This window comes from Tachypleus tridentatus, chromosome 10, assembly GCF_004210375.1.
Source record: "Tachypleus tridentatus isolate NWPU-2018 chromosome 10, ASM421037v1, whole genome shotgun sequence".
Classification (NCBI taxonomy): Eukaryota; Metazoa; Arthropoda; class Merostomata; order Xiphosura; family Limulidae; genus Tachypleus; species Tachypleus tridentatus.
Genome location: NC_134834.1, coordinates 174,420,192 through 174,439,084, shown reverse-complemented (window position 1 = coordinate 174,439,084; position 18,893 = coordinate 174,420,192). Strand labels below are relative to the sequence as shown.

Here is an 18,893-nt window from a genome sequence, read left to right as displayed (position 1 = left end):
GTGAGAGAACTACAATAATATTTTAGTGTACGATACATATGGCAGAACAAGTAAAATAATCGCTTAGTGCAGTAGTAGGAAAATTCTGAATCTGTTAGGACTTTGAGTAGAATCTTAAATGCCAGAAAAAGTTTTATTAACTTTATTTACATTGTCCCAACAATTCACCATACTTACTTGGCATTACGAGGTAAAATACAAGAACTGAGACTAAAATACAAATTAATTCAAAATATGAAAATGACATGGCCGCGTATAACAATAACAATCTGTAAAGTATATTACTCAGCAGTTGTACGAATAATGAAGTATGTTAATTTTATCCTCTTAATTGAGGATTTTTACTTTAAAATAATTAAAAGAATGATTGTTTTTAAACCCATGTTTAAAAATATGATATGGAGATTTTAACCTTTAAACGGTGACCATCATCAATTGGTGATTTCATGCTTTGCGCTCAGGACAGCTATCATCTCTTGATGAATAGGCTAGAAACATTAGTTGGCAACCTCCTCACACCGTAGTGACCGTACTCACTCAAAGGGTTGCGCCTGAGCCATTTTCTCAGTGTAAGTCATGAAACAGAAAAGGAAGGTGGTGTCAGCTAACGGAATGAAGCGAAAATGTTTTTTGTCAAAATACGAAATTGAAGTATTAGCACGTGAAAATTATTCGAATGAAGAAGAAAACTTTTCAGATTCTTCTTTATCAAATTTAATTGTTTCAAGCTCTGAACGTGATTTAGATGGTGGATCAGAATCCATAAGTGAATTAGAATCCATTGGTTCCCAATGGATAAGATGTCACGATTTTGATCTATATGTTAATTCTTTTGATATAGAAACTCTGGACTCACAGATAAATTTAGGCTTATGGATGAATTATAAATTTTCAACTGCTATATTTGATCAAAGTATAATGAGACGTATTGTGGGAGAAACAGATATTATGAGTTTTGTAAATCCTTAATTCCAAAGAAAGTGAAAGTACCACTCCTTCATGAAGTAAGAAATGGGAAGATACAATCATTGAGGAAATGTATACTTTTTCTTACTCTGGTCATGCTTATACCACGTAAAAAAACATGTTGGCTGTATACTGGAAGAATGATCCCCTTACAGGAACTCCAATTTTTCTAAAATATATTACTCAAGATTGATTCATGGAGATTCTTAGGTAGTTCCACTTTGCAAATAATGAAAAACCGAATTTCAACAAATGATTATGGAAAGTTTGAGAAGTACTTACAGTTCTGAAGAATAAAGCTAAGGAATCTTTTTCTCCATTTGAAAAGTTGTTATTGATGAATCTTTGATTCTTTTCAAGTGTCACATTGTTTTCAAGCAATACGTTCCAAGTAAGCACCATAAATTTGGGATAAATATGTTTGTATTTTGTAATTGTGAGACAGGAATTGTAATAGATGTGATTCTCTCTCTTGCAAGTGATTCAGATGTCCTAAAATATCCCTGATTAGGATTTTCAGGATCAGTTGTCAAGCAATTGATAAAAGACTACCTTTGAAAGGGTCATATAGTATATACTGATAATTATTATATACAAGTCTGGAATTATGTAACTTTCTCTTTGAAAATAAGACAGGTTTTTGTGGAACATTTGGAACTAATTGAAGAACATTCCTAAATTTGCACCTCTGAGACCAAAAAAGCAAGGGAATGTTTTAGCACTTCAATGGAAAGTCAAACATCTTGTTACTTTGCTTAGTACAGTACACAAAGGTGAAATAAAATACAGTGGAAAAGATGAATACAAAACTAAACATCAATAACCAAACTTGATATAGTTTTAGATTATATTATCAACATGAGGCTAGCTGACAAAAGTGACGTGCAAATTGGACAAAGTAACTGCCTTCATAAATGTGTGAATTGGTACAAGAGGCTCTTTTTTTCACCAAATTGATATCTCAATTTTGAATTCTTATAATATGTATCTAGTAAAAACTGGCAAGAAGCCATCACAGAGGCAGTTTAATTACAATGTGTTATTGGAAAGGTATGGAAAGGTGACAAAACCTTCTCCAGGAAGATATATCCTTACTGTTCCTGATAGACTTGTTTGAAAAAAAACAAAACATTTTCTTGGCACTTTCTAGAAAGGATTCCATTCTCAGGAGCTAGAACATTTGGACAAAGACAATGTTATGCATACAACAAGAAAAGAAAAGAAGTGAAAGATGGTGACTACCTGATGTAAAGACTGTAGAGTAAAACTGTGCATTGGAAAATGTTTTAGTGATTCTCATACCCTAAAAACACTTGAACTTGTAATAAATAAGTCTTTATTATGCTTTTTTTTTCTTCCATATTTTGTTCAAAATTTATAATAAAAATGCTAAAGATTGTTTAAGAATTTTTTTTCCCCATTTTTTTTACATCTGTGGTAAGCTGCTATCAACAACATTCCTGCTGTTTAAGGGTTAAATGTTCCATTAGATCAGGTAGTAAAAGACTGTCTGCATGTTTGATTCTCCAGTTCAATAGCTTGTTCAATCTGTATATTTTGTTGCTTATACATTTCATGAAGTATCATTGTCTAGATGGCAGTTAGTTTAGTAAAAATGTAAATTATACTTTAATGTTAATTCTGTATTCTTTGATTTTCTAACCATATGCTGTGATTGTATGGGAGAAGTTTGGGAAGAAATGTAAAACACTATATAGGTATATGCATGGAAGAATAATTTTCTGTGCCAGATTTTAACTCATTTTTAAAGGAAGTTATGTGATTAACATCAGTGTGAGGAAAAGTGTGTTGTATGTAGCACAGAATTTAAGGTAATTTTATTTGTTCTGAAACAGTCAAGGATGGAATGTATGAATATTTGTTTTGTTAATAGCAGTTTTCAACTAAATATGTGTGGGGTTGGGGGTCTGTCTAATGGTGAAGGAATATTGACTATAATTCTGAATTCATTACCTGTATTTGCACAAAATATTGCAAGCTTTGTAACAAATAATACTTACACATCTGTTTACCACAAACATTTAAGTGTGTTACAACTGTATTATTACTCAAGGTATGTCTATGAAGTGACAACATAAGTCTAGTTCAGTCTGACAAGTTTGAGTGATATTTATATGAAGAGTAAAAATATTTTTATCCATAGTATATTTTTCATGTTTGAAAAAGCCTCTAGAATCTTCAAAATGCATATCTTGTATCCCTGTTTATTGTGACTGGTATTTAATCTACCATAAGCAGTTGGTAAGTAAGTAGCATAAAATAAATTGAATAGTTGATAACTTTGAAAACAAATATATAATATGTTGAATATCACTGTGTAAAAAATCATGCATTTGCACTATGACCCTTACCTGTGTTTCTAGCATTAACATACTAGACTTTTGAAATTGGTCATGAAAGGAATTCTAGTTTGAATGGACATGTGAAATGTGGAGGGTTGTCATTCCTAAATATTTTTGAGAAACACCAGCTTTTGAACCTCAGTACTTTACAAGGTGCTCATGCATATCTACTTTAATTTCTTGCTGGTATATAAAACAAGTTTCCATACTTAGGCTGAGGCCTTAGTGTTATTTTAGTATTTATATATTTGACTATTTATGAATAAATAAAATATTAAATACACAATTGATGAATCACGTAATTTGTAATTTATTACTGTTATGAACACTCATGTGATTACCTTATTTTAAATTAACTTCTGTTAGTTTCAGTTCTTGTATCTCGCCTGATAAACCTGGTGAAACGTTTTAAATAAATAAATTTTACTCTTTATAACAGATACAAACTTGTTTGAAATTAAAAAAAAAGAAAAAATTCTAGTACATAATTCCTCTTGCTCTTCAAAGAGTAAATCGTATTGCGTATTATGATTTTATTTCGGATGAGACTTCGATTTATTATTTTTTGCACATTTCGTATTACCATTTCAAATAACCGTAAATTTGAATTTGAGCTTAGTAGTTAATTAAATGTTAATATGTATTAAAGTAATGTTATTTGCCAACAAGACTGATTCACATAATTTCTTTTTTTTAAGACAAATATATTTTAATATACAAACATAAAAACAATACAATTTATAATAATGGTTATTACTAATAGTTATTACAAATGATGGTTTATATACAGTAGTTTTACAAACTATACTGAGTCTTATATCTGATCTAGAAATGAATATTTTATTGATGATCCAAGTCCATGATGAGCAAATTAATTTGATATTTTTGCACATTGCTTGAGCTCATGACTTCTTTCTTAATTAGCCTCACACTTATTAGAAGTTCATGATTTACCAAAGAAGGTATTTCATGTCCTCATAAAAATAATAATATTCAAAATAATTCACTAAAATTGAATGGTTTGTAATTTTCAAAATCTGTAAACAATCCTGGTCAAATTCTGTAGTTTTATGATAAGTAGACATTAATCCCTATTAAAGCTCCTTAGGTATATAGCATACTGACTGTAGCTGTCCAGTTATATTCTCATCTTGAAGCACTACTTTTATACAAATCATGTGAGTCTGTCGAACCTTCACCAAAGTTTGCTTGGCAACAATAATCTAACATGTTTTCATAAACAACTATTGTTGCTGCTCACATTCAAGAATTCTTTACAAGTTCTGAGAACAGGTGGGATTTCAGCAATACACTGCAAAGAATATATGTCACATGAAAAAAGAAAACTGTACAGAAACAAACATGTGCACTAAAATAAATGTACAACAGTAAATTTGTAACAATAATTATTCTGGTAGTCATGACACCCCTAATATATCTAGAAAGACATTTATAAATATGTGTGTGTGTGTGTCTCTCTCTCTTTCTATATATATATAGTTCTGAATTTTATAGGCACTGTGTGAAAGTTTAGAAGAAACTGTGTATAAGCTGAGACAGAAATTACGAGAAAAAGATATGGAAGTATCATGTCTTCATGAGGAAATCAGGATGCTTTGCATAGAACAAGAACATTTGTTGAAAGCTTTGAAGTTAGTGGAATTTTTTCTTTTATCTTTGTGAAATCATTTTATTTAGATTTCTTTTTGTCACAATTTAAGAAATATAAACTTTTTAAAACTAGTACAGTCACTTTTACAAAATGAAGTATAAAGATGAAAGGTGATCTGTCTGTTGCACTGATGTTTTAGCTGTTGTGATATCAATGAACATGTAAACTGCATGAGATGACAGCACTTTCTGCCGTGACAAGGAACATTGTCTTAAAGATTCTCTCAGCCATGCATATATATATATCAAATGGATGGTGCACAACTTTGGGCATAGAATTAGATGTGAGGGTAGCTTGGTAGAAGTCACAATAAGTAATAAAATCAAATGATGTATATGTGCATCCCATGCTTTGTATTGCTGGCACACAAAAATCATAAGGATTGGCTGAAATTCTTCACAACACATTTAAATTTTGAAAATGCTGAAACTAAAGCTCTTTACTTCAGCTGAGCAGGATGACAAAGCCAAAATCCAGGAAGACAGTCCAAAGAGAAGACACTGAAATACATAATAAAATTCACTACCTATACCTTCATAATTAATCATTTCTAGGGTCATACAGTTCACCAGGTAGGAAGATATTTTTCAGAATTAGTTGTTTTTTGTTATATTTTTTGCATGTTTCAGTCTATGAAGATTTAATAAGAAGAACATTTGAATATAACTTGAAAATATTCAGAATGTAAAATGTTTATCAAGCAATACTTAAAGGAGATGACTAAATAAAAAAACTGTTTTTGCAAAGCACTAGAAATAGGATAGTTATTCTACACACATATATATTATTACTAGATTATAATTAATTTTTCAAAAATATGTTCATAGAACATTTGAACATTTATTTAGATATAGTTTGAGAAGAAAATTATTGTTATTTTCTATCATAGGGCAAGTATTCAGCTTGTAATGAACGTCAGTGAGTTTCTTAATCAGATGGAGAAGTAAACTTCATTAAGTTCTTAAGGATGTGTTTTTAGTAAATCAGTCATTGGAATTTTATAAATTAAAAATTGTTTATTACTTTTATAACAAATGTTTTGACAGTCTGTTACATATGAAATTTACAAGCCAATGCTTGTTTTGCTGCTGTTTATTTTTTGACAGTTTTTTTTTTTTTTTGTTTCTTACTTTAATCATAATGTTGTATTTGTAAGTTAAGATGGCACATACATGTTATGAATGCATCTTTCTTCATTGGAAAGTGTTATAATATAATGTTTAATACTGACAATGTTTAAATTCATACCTCATGACAAAAGGTTTGAGTACTCCCAGGTATAACAAGATTTCCTTAAATATCATGCTTATCCATTTAATCATTTTGTCTTGTTACTCAATTAGCAAAAATACTTCAAGAGAAAAATGTTTTCTAATATGTTTGGGAATAAGTGAAGAATAAAACACTTCATGGGAACAGTTCAGAAGTAAACTAAGTAACAAAGGTACCTGTGGATTTATGACCATTACAGTATTAGGAATATTGTTCAGATTTAACTTGTTTTTGCAAGCCTTGTATGTAGTAGAAAAATAATTAAGAACATATATGGATGCTGAGGCTTATCCATACCATATTTAGGATAACCATTCACACTCTACAGTCATTTGTGTAAAGCTGGTACTTTTAACAAAACACTAGTATAAAAATAAAACAGGCTAATATACCTGGATAATTAGGGAAACAAGAAACACTTATCTCATGAAATTAGTATTCCAGCTACCATATTGGTTGCATACCTGTATGATCATTCTAATTATATCCTTTGAAATTAAAACAACCAGAAATTATAAAATTATTTAACCAACCTTGTTAATGCTGGGTGAAGGGAGTTGAGAAATTTGAAATTCAATAAATTATCTTTATGCAAAAATGTCATAATTTTTCAGTTATGTAAAATTTTGCAGAATTTGCAATAAAATACGTGTTAGCTATAATCTGCATCATTCCTAAACTGTACAGTTTAATGGTCCCATTTCCACTTGCAACAAAATCTGAAAGGCATTGGAAATTCTGAGGATCACCCTTGATACATGTTTTCCATATTGGAAAGTATTACTGAGGATGAACATTTATAATTAATTGATTGCAAAGGATTGTTATAGTACTATTTTTGTAGTTACTTCAACATTAAATAAGTTATTGTTACAATTCATACAATACCTTGTAAGTTTCTGAAGAAATATCTTAAGTCATCTGCTTGGATTTGGCACATTGTACTGTTATTATAAAAGTCGTTTTTGCATTGTTTGCTCAGTGTATGTACTTAGGGCTATTCTAAATCTCTTAAGCTGGCTGAACCTTTGGAGATGTTATTAGGTTTACAGCTTAAAATATATTCGTTGACAGCAAAGGTACCAAACTGGTGAAACAGTGCATTCTAATCTTTATGAGTATATAATATCTTGGGAAATATTATTCATTTTACAGCTAAAAATATACCTTTGATAACAAGAATACCCAACTGATGAAACAATGCATTCTAATCTTAACATGTAAGAATACGAGAAAAGTATATTTCATTAGCCATGATTGTTAGGTTGATTTTCAGTTTTGCTCAAATCAGGTATCTTGCTCTGATTGGAAGGTAATATGCAAATTAGTTGTGGTTAGCCTAGAATGTTATGGATGAGCACGTTATATCAATATTCTGAGAAGTAATTCACAGATTTTTTTTTCAGTTATATGACTTTAATACAGTAATTGTTTGGGATTTTCTTACTCACTAGTAATATAAGTTCTGCTACAAATTCTCCTTTCCTTTACTTACTTTCTTTTATGCATAGACTTGCAATATGAACAACACTAATAAATGTAAAAATAGTCGTACACACTGCTACAATCAGTGTAGTTGGTACCTCAGGTGCTATAGGCTAATTTCTGATATGGTACATTACACATATGCTCATGTAAATAGCTATTTCTTACAAGCAAAAACGTGCCACAAGCCTTCTATTTCCACTCCATTGAAATTGACTGATTCCAATATGTCTGTATACCATTATGCATCAACTCTCCACCAATAGGAGTGAAACATACTGAACAACCACTTCTTGTTTGGTGATACCTGAGCACAGATGTTTTTTCTTTTGGTGCTCATCATGTTAATCGTGTTTATAATAGTTTAGTTTCTTCATTATATCTTTCATTAAAATTGAATAATTTTTTATTTCACTTAATTTCCAGTTTTTATAATTTCTCAAACTCACAAATTTTCATCAAACATTTTTGTTTCATTTACATATTTCTACAATGAATTTTAAATGACATATTCCCATTTTAGGCATTATTTTATAGTGCTATTTTCACAGGCTGCAGATGAGTGAAACTTGTTATTGGATTTCTCTGCTGTTATCCATCACAAGACTGATCTTCCTGAACAACCCAACTTGTTCAGGCTGATGAAGATTTTATAACCCTTTTACACCAACATATTTTTGTCATGTTTTTCCCTACCCTTCCTACAGAATCAGCTAAGCCTAATATGGCATTTTAAATGTGATTTCTCAGGTATGGTATATTTTATCCAGTTTCCTGTCTTTCTATGATTCTTTATTACCTTTGTGTTGTCTCATTTGTCATCTTTAGCTTTACACATGGTTTCATTGTAATTGGGGTTTTCTGGGTTGCAATGTAAATTTGTCTTTAGTATGTTTGCTCTCTTTTTCTTTTCAGGATTTCTATATATTTTTTCTTTAGTAATATGTTTTCGATAATGTATCTGAATCTGTGATATCTTTTACATAATCTGTGCATCAACACTCAACCCTTTCCTCTTTTTTGAATGTTTGTCATAGTTGGAGCCATGACACTCTCCTATTCTTTTTCCATGCCTGTATCTCTTCCAGGGGTTTTTCATCTTGTTGTTTTATTCAGTGATTTTTGGCTGTATTGCTTACGGTACCAGAGACTAATCATAGGCTTCCAGTCCAGTTTCAGTTTGATCATATTATATTGTAACCAACTGATGATCTTTCACAACAGATCTATGTGCTCTTCAGGTTTTAACATAGGGACTTATTCTACTATTTCTTTCTCCATCTACTTTGCTTTTAGTACCCTTTTCCTTTCTCATGTCTTGGGATAATGTCACCAGCCTTTCTGTCTGAGTGGTGCAACATTTTTCTGTCTCTACAGGCCATTGCATTTGTTTATAATCTTCTCTAGGCTGTTTGTTGACCTAGTGCCACATCAGAAACTGGCAGTCTTGTTAGGTTTGCCCCACCTTATTTTTATTTCAGTTAGTCTAATTTTACCTTGAGGTAATTTCTCATCCATAGGTGGACTTTTTCTGTGGGTTTATCAATGTTACAGAAGATTATTACAAATGATTCTTTGCATATCTTGATATTTCATCACTTGCAACACACGCTTTAGTTTCCTCTCTACTATTAGGATGTGATCCATGGTAGCCTTTATACCCTTATGTCAGGCTCATATGCAAATTTTTTTTCATGGGCTATTCATAACCAGTGGAATTTAGCAGGGTTCATTTGTTGGTTCTTATACGCCTTTCTTTTACACCCCATTGTGGATCGGTATTGGTGGTTAGATATAAATTGCATGTTTTATCCTATCAACATCCTAGAACTTCTTACTCTAGGTTGTGTTTTGATACATTTTTCTTTTGTGTGGCCAAAAATTGTCTGATATTGATTCTTTCTGACCTTCCTTCAGTGGTTACTTATCTCATTCACCAGGGCTTCACCTATTTTTCATTCCTCTGTATTCACATGTTGGATCTTTATGGATCCTCCACATTTAATGTTCCTGTCATTGCGTGCCATGTTTCAAATCTTTTCACTCACGTTGAGAGTCAAATTCCTGTCCAGACCACATTTATCTGATGAAGTGGTCTCCTGATTCTTTTGTTTCCAGTGGTTTTGAATTTAGTTGGGTAATTCTCACACTTTAGTTTTTGCTATGTTCCTTAATCACAAATCATCTTGCTTTTGGTCTCATTCCTTGCCCTTCCTTGCCTATTGATGTTTTACACACAGGATTGGGCCTACACATTTGTCTTACCTCTCATTCCTCTGGGTACTTTTATTCTTGACACTGCAGGCTTAGTTGTCTTACTAGCTCTTTCCTGGCTGTCTCTACTGTGGTTTTCACATCTTTTTCACCTTCACCTTCCTCCTTCATTACCTTTTTCTCTGTCTTTGTCTCTTCTTTTTCACTCTTAGTCACTGTATTTCATCCAGAGCTTCCTGTTGTCTGTATTCATGCTTAGTTTTCTTTGGGTCATTGGAGAAGTGATTCAGCTTCTCCCAATGGTGAAACTTTTCTGGCTTGTCTTGTTTGTCTTTTTTACTTGGAGGTTTCTGAACACAAATGGATTTTCCAATCATCTGTTTCTAGATTCATGATTTTACCTGATGAACCCACTATTCTTAGTCATGCTGATTGCCTCTCTTGAATTTTGGATTGTAGGTTTTTTGCCTCCTCAGTCTCAGATTGTAAGGCAGTCCTGTACCACACCTTTTGTTTTTCCCAATCCCACCTCTCTACTCTTTAACTGTGCATGTGCTACTTCTAGACCTTTTGTGTGCCACAGTGGGATGACCTTCTGGATGGGGATGTTCTTGTGGTTCTGCACTGCCAAATCTCCTTGTTTCATCTTCCCTTATGTTTTCCCTTCATTATCCAATTTGCCTGTAGGTATCAGCAATCTGTTTTTTTGCCATTAATATTTCATTTGCTCTATCCTTGTCTATATTGTACTCTTTCTCCAGATCATTTTTCCACTCTTACACTTCGGCAGCTCATGAGGATAACTTCTCTATTTAGCTGGTTTCCCCTCCTTTCATTTCTCCTTTAACCTCTTCTCTGTTATATTGCCTCGATGACTTTCTTCAGTGGTGTCCCTTTCTGCCTCGGCAACCATCCTTTGTCTGCATTCTTTTTTCTTTGCCAGTTGAGTTTGACTTCATTCTATGGGCTTATTCCTCTTTATCATCTTCCTCCCATATATTGTTCAGAGTGTCTTCTCACACACTTCAACACCTTACCTATTCATTGGTGTTTCATTTTCATTGTTCTGTGGAAGTACTTCTTCAACTGTTCATGCTGGCTACTCATGGTACATTTGACTCTTACTATTTGTATCAGATTGCAGTTTCTTTCTCCTCAGGTTATTGTTTTTCTATCTCTACCCATTCTACAATAACAGAATTCACTGAGACATTCACTGGGAAAGTTTTTTTTTAATTATTTTTCCTTTTTGTGGGTGCCCTTTTCCTTTTATTAATGTTTGTTGTTTGGATCCCACTCTGTGGCAAGTGGTGCCTGATCAAGTATTCATTAATTGTCTAAATCTGAACTATTAAGCATTGTTGATTTGCATATTATAATTCCATGGCCATTCAGTGCACACTGCAGAGATGGAGTATTTCACAAGATTGCTTGCAAGTTTTTACTTATGTTAGAATTGCTTCATAAGTTTGCCTGTCCTGGACTGTACCTACTCATAGACTACATGGGTAAAGCAGATGGAGGGATAGCTGCCCATCCCTGCCATGCTTTGTATGGAATAAATCAGTATGTTATGCTTTAAAAATAGGGTTTTGACATCACTCATTGCATTGTTTCAGGGGCTGACATTTCTTCAGGCTTTCTATTGCATATTTGTCCCCTTCTGAATGTGGAGTCCTTATCATTTTCCAGTTCTATACTGCTGGGGTGGTGGTCTGTGGAGGCATTCTCCTTAATGGGTTATTGAAATACAAACAAAATATATAAATGATTATGAAACCATTCAATTGAGAGTAGGGTGGTGGTGCTCTGCTGTTGTAGATGATGTGATATCCTCTAATATGAAACATAAGATAAGTGTTGGGGAGCCATCAAAATTACAGTTCACCCTTTGATTGGGATCCCTCATCCTAACCCCCCATTTGAAAGTTAGTACTCTGTGGTTGGGTTTTGGTTTTAGAGAGTTCACCCTTTGATTGGGATCCCTCATCCTAACCCCCCATTTGAAAGTTTGTACTCTGTGGTTGGGTTTTGGTTTTAGAGAGAGGATCATATACATTTGTAATACATGTGTGAGGACGTACCCTCCACACAGTATTGATAATTGCAGATTCTTGTAGTTTTTCCCTTCCACTATCCTTCGATGTTTTATTCCAAAGATATTGTTGTGCATTGGATTGTTCCAATCAATTTCACATTGGAGAGAGATGGTTTATGTTATGTAGACATCTGTTTTGTTCTGAGTGTTAGGTACCTGGATCAATCTATCAGTTATCATATTCACATGTAACTTGTTCATGAGTTGGAGGTACTAGATTCCCTTCAGTCTCATGAACCTGAGGTGAAGACTATGATGGCATGATCTTTTCCACCTGTGTCAGATAGATGGGTTTTGATTATAGTCAACTTGCTGATGGTATGGTCCTCTTTCTTACCCAACATAAATGTTGGTACCTAGTGGCCAGGTTTTGAATTGCAGTTGACTTACTGACAGTTTGATCCTCATCTTACCTTTGCATAGGTTTCTAGCCACTCTATACAAGTCAATTCCAGTGGAGGGGAGATGGAAGAATTATGGCATATGTAAATATTTATTTGCATATAGAGGGCAGCTATGAATGAGAATAATTAATTATTTATGGAAGAGGAGGTAAATACCTATAGGAGACACATTTTAAGTGTAGGAAAACTATAATGTTTGTCTTCATTTTAGATCTAATAGAATTTCATGTTATTGGGCTCCTGATTGGTCAAAAACGAATGTATTAATGCTTACTATTTCAAGTGTATTTGTCAAAAAGACTCGTTTGGTAAACTATAGGTGTATATTGGAAATTTTCATTTGACAACTTTGATAAATGAAAATGGTTAGCTCTCTGTTGAGTCTACAACCTGCTGGTTTCTTGGGGATAAATGCTTTAACAACACAGAACTCTCATGTTTTCAGCAAAACATGGATATTCAGGATTACTTAACTTATTGTGTGTATTTTAAAAAAGTATATTATTTAGGATAGTGGGTTTGGAAAACTTGTATTGTTACTTTTAGAACTTAGAGAAATTTTTGTTTTTCATTCATTTAGTATTAGGCAGTTTTTAACCTAGACATTTTACTTTTTGTTATGATGATTTATGTATATGATCAATATGAGAGTTGAAATGCCAAGTTCAGGAGATAAATATTAGCATTGCGAGTGGTTTAATTGTTTTAACCATTCACAATTTTATTCTTGTATACAGTACTGCTTCATTAGAAGAAATTGCTTTCTCCAACTGCTGGTAGCACAGAGTGAATGGCAATTTTAGATATGGAATGCCATGGGCTTGAGCATCAACCCATGTCCTAGTTTTTCAGTTTTTGCTATTCCACATCTGAGGTTTAGGAATAGAAACTGAATCTGGTAAATAATGTACCCCCACTGTAGTTAGCCCAGCATGGCCAGGTGGTAATAGAGCTTGACTCTCATTGTGAAGATCGTGGGTTCAAATCCTCGTTACACCAAAATACCCATTCAGCCATTGTAGTGTTATAATGTGATGGTCAGTCCCACTATTCGTTGATAAAAGAGTAGCCCAAGAGCTGGAGGTGGGTGTTGATGACTAACTTTAGTCTTACACTGCTAAATTGGGAAAAGCTAGTGCAGATAATTTTCATGTAGCTTTGCACAAAATTCAAAACAAACAAACCAACTGCAGTTTGGCTCTACTAACCACAGTATGCTACCTTTTCTTCAGTGTTGTTTTTTTTCCCCACTTTTATTTGTCTTCTATGTTTCAAACGTTATTTTGGGCCTTGTTATAGTGACATATATATGTGTTTTCTATTATATTGAAAATTTAATTTCAGGACTACTTGAAAAAAAGATATTTATATTCAGTTTCAATGTTACTAAAACATTATTATTTTAGGCTGGAAAAAGTAAAAGACCTACAAATAAACATTTCTCAGTGTGAATATCAGTATTCAAACATAATTTACTTCCTAAATGCAGTAAAAGACAGGTGAGCAATAGTCAAGTTCAATATCACTCTCTTAAACTTAAGATAAGATTGTGAATTTATTAAACCATTACTGCTGATAAAGTTTATATTTGAAAAAAAACTTTATATAAAATTACATGATATTTCCATTATGACTGCAAAAATGTTGTAATGAATTAGTAACTTTGAAAAGAGCCTGATGTTTGTAAAGCACACCTCATGTTAATAAGCTAGTAAGTTATTGTAAAAGTATGTGCAGATAGGCCTAAAATGTTCAGCCTGTTTTATATAGCCTTATTCAATATTACATGTATTTATCATAAAAAGTTTCAAATAAAATGTACATATATATATTTAAGATCATTTATTTTGTATTCCTTCTAATCCACTTTTGCTGTATGGTAGTATTTGATTTTATAATTGTTTATAAACTGATGATTATTTTGTTAAATGATTAAGCTGTCACAGAATAAAGATTCCATATCAGTAAATATGCAAGTAAGAGCTTAGCAGAAAGCATTTTTTTTCACTCATCTATTCAAAGAAGATGTTGGACTTGTTTGTTACTACATAATTGATTTCCTTAATTTTTTTTTTTAATATTGAAAATATTTCTGTTGAACTTTATTCCTGTGAAACTGTCATCTTCAATACAGTGTACAGTTTGGTATAGTTCTGTAATGAAACTGCTATCTTCACTACAGTGTATAGTTTGGTATTGTTCTGTTATGAAACTACATCTTCACAACAGTGCACAGTTTGGTATTATCCTGTAATAAAACTCATCTTCATTACAGTGTACAGTTTGGTATTGTTCTGTAATGAAACTGTCATCTTCACTACAGTGTATAGTTTTGTATAGTTCTGCAATAAAACTGTCATTTTCATCACAGTGTATAGTTTGGTATTGTTCTGTTATGAAACTAGATCTTCACAACAGTGTATAGTTGGGTATAATTCTAAAATAAAACTGTTATCTCCATTAGAGTGTATAGTTTGGTATATTTCTGTAATGAAACTGTCATCTTCACTAGAGTGTACAGTTTGGTATAGTTCTTAATGAAACTGTCATCTTCACTACAATGTACAGTTTGGTTTAGTTTTATAGTTCAGATTTTTGCCAGAGTGAATGAAGAGTGAGTTATAGTTCTTTATTGTAAAAATGGTGCTACATAAATTCTATGATAAGATAAGATGAATTGGCATATCCATTTATAAGTAAAATTCTTGTTTGTCTGTTGTTTTAAAATTTATTATATTACACTGAGGGATGAGTAGAAAAGTTCAGAAATTTTAGTCTTTTGAAGAAAGGTACATCATGTAGCATTATTTATTTAAATGTACCATATTTATATTATTGAAAATCAGAATCTTGATTTCAGTCAAATGACATTGCCATTCATACTGTTTTAGGGTTAGGATGAGAAATACAATATTTTGTTGTTGTTATAGTTAGAATCCCATGTAAGTTTCCAGTTGTTGAATTTTTTCTCTAGTTATTTCTGTTTGGTTCATATTGTATGTTTTGACTCTATTTTGCTTCTGTTTTCAGGGAAGACTTTAGGAGGACTGTCTTTTAGTTGCTAGGAGTTAACCATGTTTTTTTTAATAATGAGGCATAATCTTTAGAAACTGAGAATCCAATCATTCATAGAAACAAGTTGATTACTGACTCTTGTAGCAGTATTTTATTAAAAGTACTAAGTCTTGTAGCAGTGTTGATTAAAGACTTCAGTCAGTGAAGAAATGGAGAGACCATAAAATTTGAATTCAGACACATAATAGATGCAAGAATCTGTAATACTGATCTACCTACAGATGTAAATTATGTCACTTGTAGTAGTATGTTATAAAAGTCCTAAGCCTTCTATCAATGTATTGTTAAGAGCACTAAACCTCTAAGCAGTGTTGTTAAGGGTACTGAGAAGGTAAAGGGTAAAAGTAATTATTTGTAGTTATTACCTGAATCCATGCAGTATAAATGGTATTTAGTAGTGAGATAAATACATTGAAAACATTGATCATATAAATAAGTTAGATCCTTAACATGAACAAAACTTATTCAAATGTTCTGAAAGAAAGCTGTCTAGCTCAAAGTTGTCAATTGAGTTCATTATCATTCTTAAATATTGCAAAATAAAACATTAGAATGCTTTTATTTATAAGTCAGAATTAATTTGTATTTGTTCAGTATAAAGATTTAGTTATTTTAATAATTTTTTTTATAAACACTGATGAATAATTTAGTATATGTTGGTGTTAGGTTACCCAGCTTAAGCCTATTTTAAGCTTGTCTGGTCTAATTAACTTGTGGTTTATTTTCCACCCATATAAATTCCAATACTGAGGAATTTCAGGATTAATAGAGTTGTATTACTACAGAAGTAGTTTTAAAATAGTTACACTTTGTGTATTCATTGAGGAGATTTTCTTATTATATTGATGTTTTATATGTATTTTCTTGAAGATTTTGCAGATCAATTAATGTATATGTAATATAGAAAGAACAAACACATTGATACCATCTTCTGTTTTGTTATCTGCTGCAAGACTGCTTTAAAAAAAAGTAACTTTAGAAGGTTAATACATTTTATTATATCTTTATAGACCACTTCCACGACCACTTTCTAAAGGGCATCTTCCTTCTAAGACTCCTTCTTTTAAAGATATTCCAGAACGTGTAAGTGGAGATGGATGTATTCTTCAGGAGGAAAGGCCTTCACCCTTAGGGGGTGCTGCTGAACATATTGAAATTTTGGAAGATGTTTTATCCAACAAAGCCATGGATGATAAAAGTGGAGGCGAGTTTAAAAATAGCTGTACAGTATTGGAAAATACTGAGAAAATAGAAACTAAAAGTTGGGAACCTTAGAATAATAATTGAGAAACAATTCATTCATAAGTTTAAAGATTACGTTCATAGAACCAGGTTGAATATTTCATAAAACAAATAGAAGTTTAATGATGATTAAATCAGCTAAAACTAGGCTTCAAAACATTTGCTAGTGATTGTTGGTAGTAGCAAAGTTGCTCCATCATATATTTGTTATGCATATATCATATTGTTAAATATATTATAATGTACAGTTAATACTTACTTATGTGTTATTGAAAAATACGTTATCTAATCTACTGATAACTTAACCAATAAGTACTTTGTATTATGGGGTATTGGAATACACTGTACCATTAACAATAATACGTTGTTCGTTATTTCCTTTGCTTTCCTTTTTTGGATTAACAATATATATTAAATATTTTACATACAAATAAAAAGATGTACATGCTAGATACCCAATATTAGAATGGTGTATCAAATGTTAGTGGTATAAAGTTTTATAATAAATTGTAATCATATTTTAGAAAGGTGACAACTAAAATGTACGTTGTTTTATCAGAATGGTGTCACAGATGCAGGGGTTTCAAATTTACTTGTAAACAGATTCTTCAGAACTGAAAATTAAATGTATGTGTTTTAGATATTTCTGGTACTTTTAAGCAGATTTTTGAAAAGTGACAGCAAGATGTAAGTTGTTTTACTCACTATCAGAGAGATATGTCACACATGTAGGTAGCTTAAATCAGAGGTCAGCACAGGTGCCCAGAGACCTGAGTATTTGTTGGGTTTTAGTTATCCAATCTAGTTCTCCTTTAACTACCCAGATATCACTTATTAATTTGAGAAGATACATAAATTTGGATGATTAGTTCAGTATATGAATATCAGAATTTGACAGAGTAAGACTTGTTTGTGAGATGAGAGCTCACAAAATTCTTCAAGTTTAACAATGATGTCTTAGGTTGCTGTTATCATATAAAGAAGACATAGGTAGTCAAATAACAGAGTTTAGAAGATTGAATGCACAAATAACACAGAGTGTAACATGCTGATTTTTAAATAAAAAGATGACTCTTCAGGAATGTTTTCAATGTGTTTACCCCACTATTAGAGTACCTAGCATTACTTGGATGAAAATGGCTTTAAATATTCTTCATTGTTTTGATTAAATCAACCATATTAATCATTTTTTTGTGTTTTGTTTTTTTTTGCAAAAAATTAAAATGATTTTTTTATCTAACTAAATGTTTTGATTAAAATCAATAAAAATTATAATATTCAAAAAAATTTAAATTGCTAATGCTATTTTAATCATAACAAAACTGGGTGCATAGCTACTATTTTTTTCATGTGTTTTGCATGACATTTCTTTCTTATTAAATTGTTTATAATTTAACCAATGTCCTGTAGACATGCATTACTAGCCTTCTCTCTCTCTCTTATTCTACTGTGTAAATAGTTAAGGGCTTGTGTTGTTATATCCGTTTTTTCAGAGAGTCAAGTTGTTGTCACAGCCAAGGTTTCATTATGTCACATAAAGGGTCCATTAAATCCTAGTAACTTTCATGCAATATCAGCCATTTTCTGTCAGCTTGCTTTATAACATTCTTATCAAACAGAAGTGCCAGTACTGTTTGTTGTTTATTATGCAGTATTTCAATAATTTCATATGTGAAGTTCCATTGTATAACCATATCCTCTTTCAGAGATTGTTTTGGTACCCCATGGTGTATTTATTCTCTGAAAAATGCTTCAATACCTCTGTGGATGAGTAATAAGCCAAATAAAATGCTAACTGATTCCATTCCTTCTTAAATGCATAACTGCAAAATATGAGCAGTGCAACTGGTGTAACTGGTAATTTTTTTCAGCAAACATTATTCCACATTCTATGTTCTGCTGGTAGTTAATAGTGACTGAGGAATCTTCCTTAAGGCTCATCTACAAATCAGTTGTCAGACTAATGATTTATCTGACATCTTTGGATAAGATTGTGCATTAGTGTACTGAAATTCAAGAATTGAAACATTGTTGGTGAACTTGGGTACTATACCTTTGGGTTCTGTGAAAGTCAAATTGCTGTTGAATCCAGGGTTATTTAC

The 18,893-nt window shown here is 31.9% G+C and overlaps 1 protein-coding gene across 7 annotated transcripts in view; it reads left to right on the top strand.

Moving 5' to 3' along the window:
* The window catches only part of LOC143230958 (uncharacterized), a 42,161-nt gene extending 24,292 nt beyond the window's left edge, over nucleotides 1-17,869 (top strand). For all 7 annotated transcript variants that reach the window (XM_076465313.1, XM_076465316.1, XM_076465312.1 and 4 more), the window contains exons 6-7: nucleotides 4,845-4,981; nucleotides 16,560-17,869. In XM_076465313.1, coding sequence (XP_076321428.1) covers nucleotides 4,845-4,981; nucleotides 16,560-16,824 — 402 coding nt within the window. In that variant the 3' untranslated portion in view covers nucleotides 16,825-17,869. The remainder of the gene's footprint in view (nucleotides 1-4,844; nucleotides 4,982-16,559) is intronic.
* Nucleotides 17,870-18,893: the final 1,024 nt, after the last annotated feature.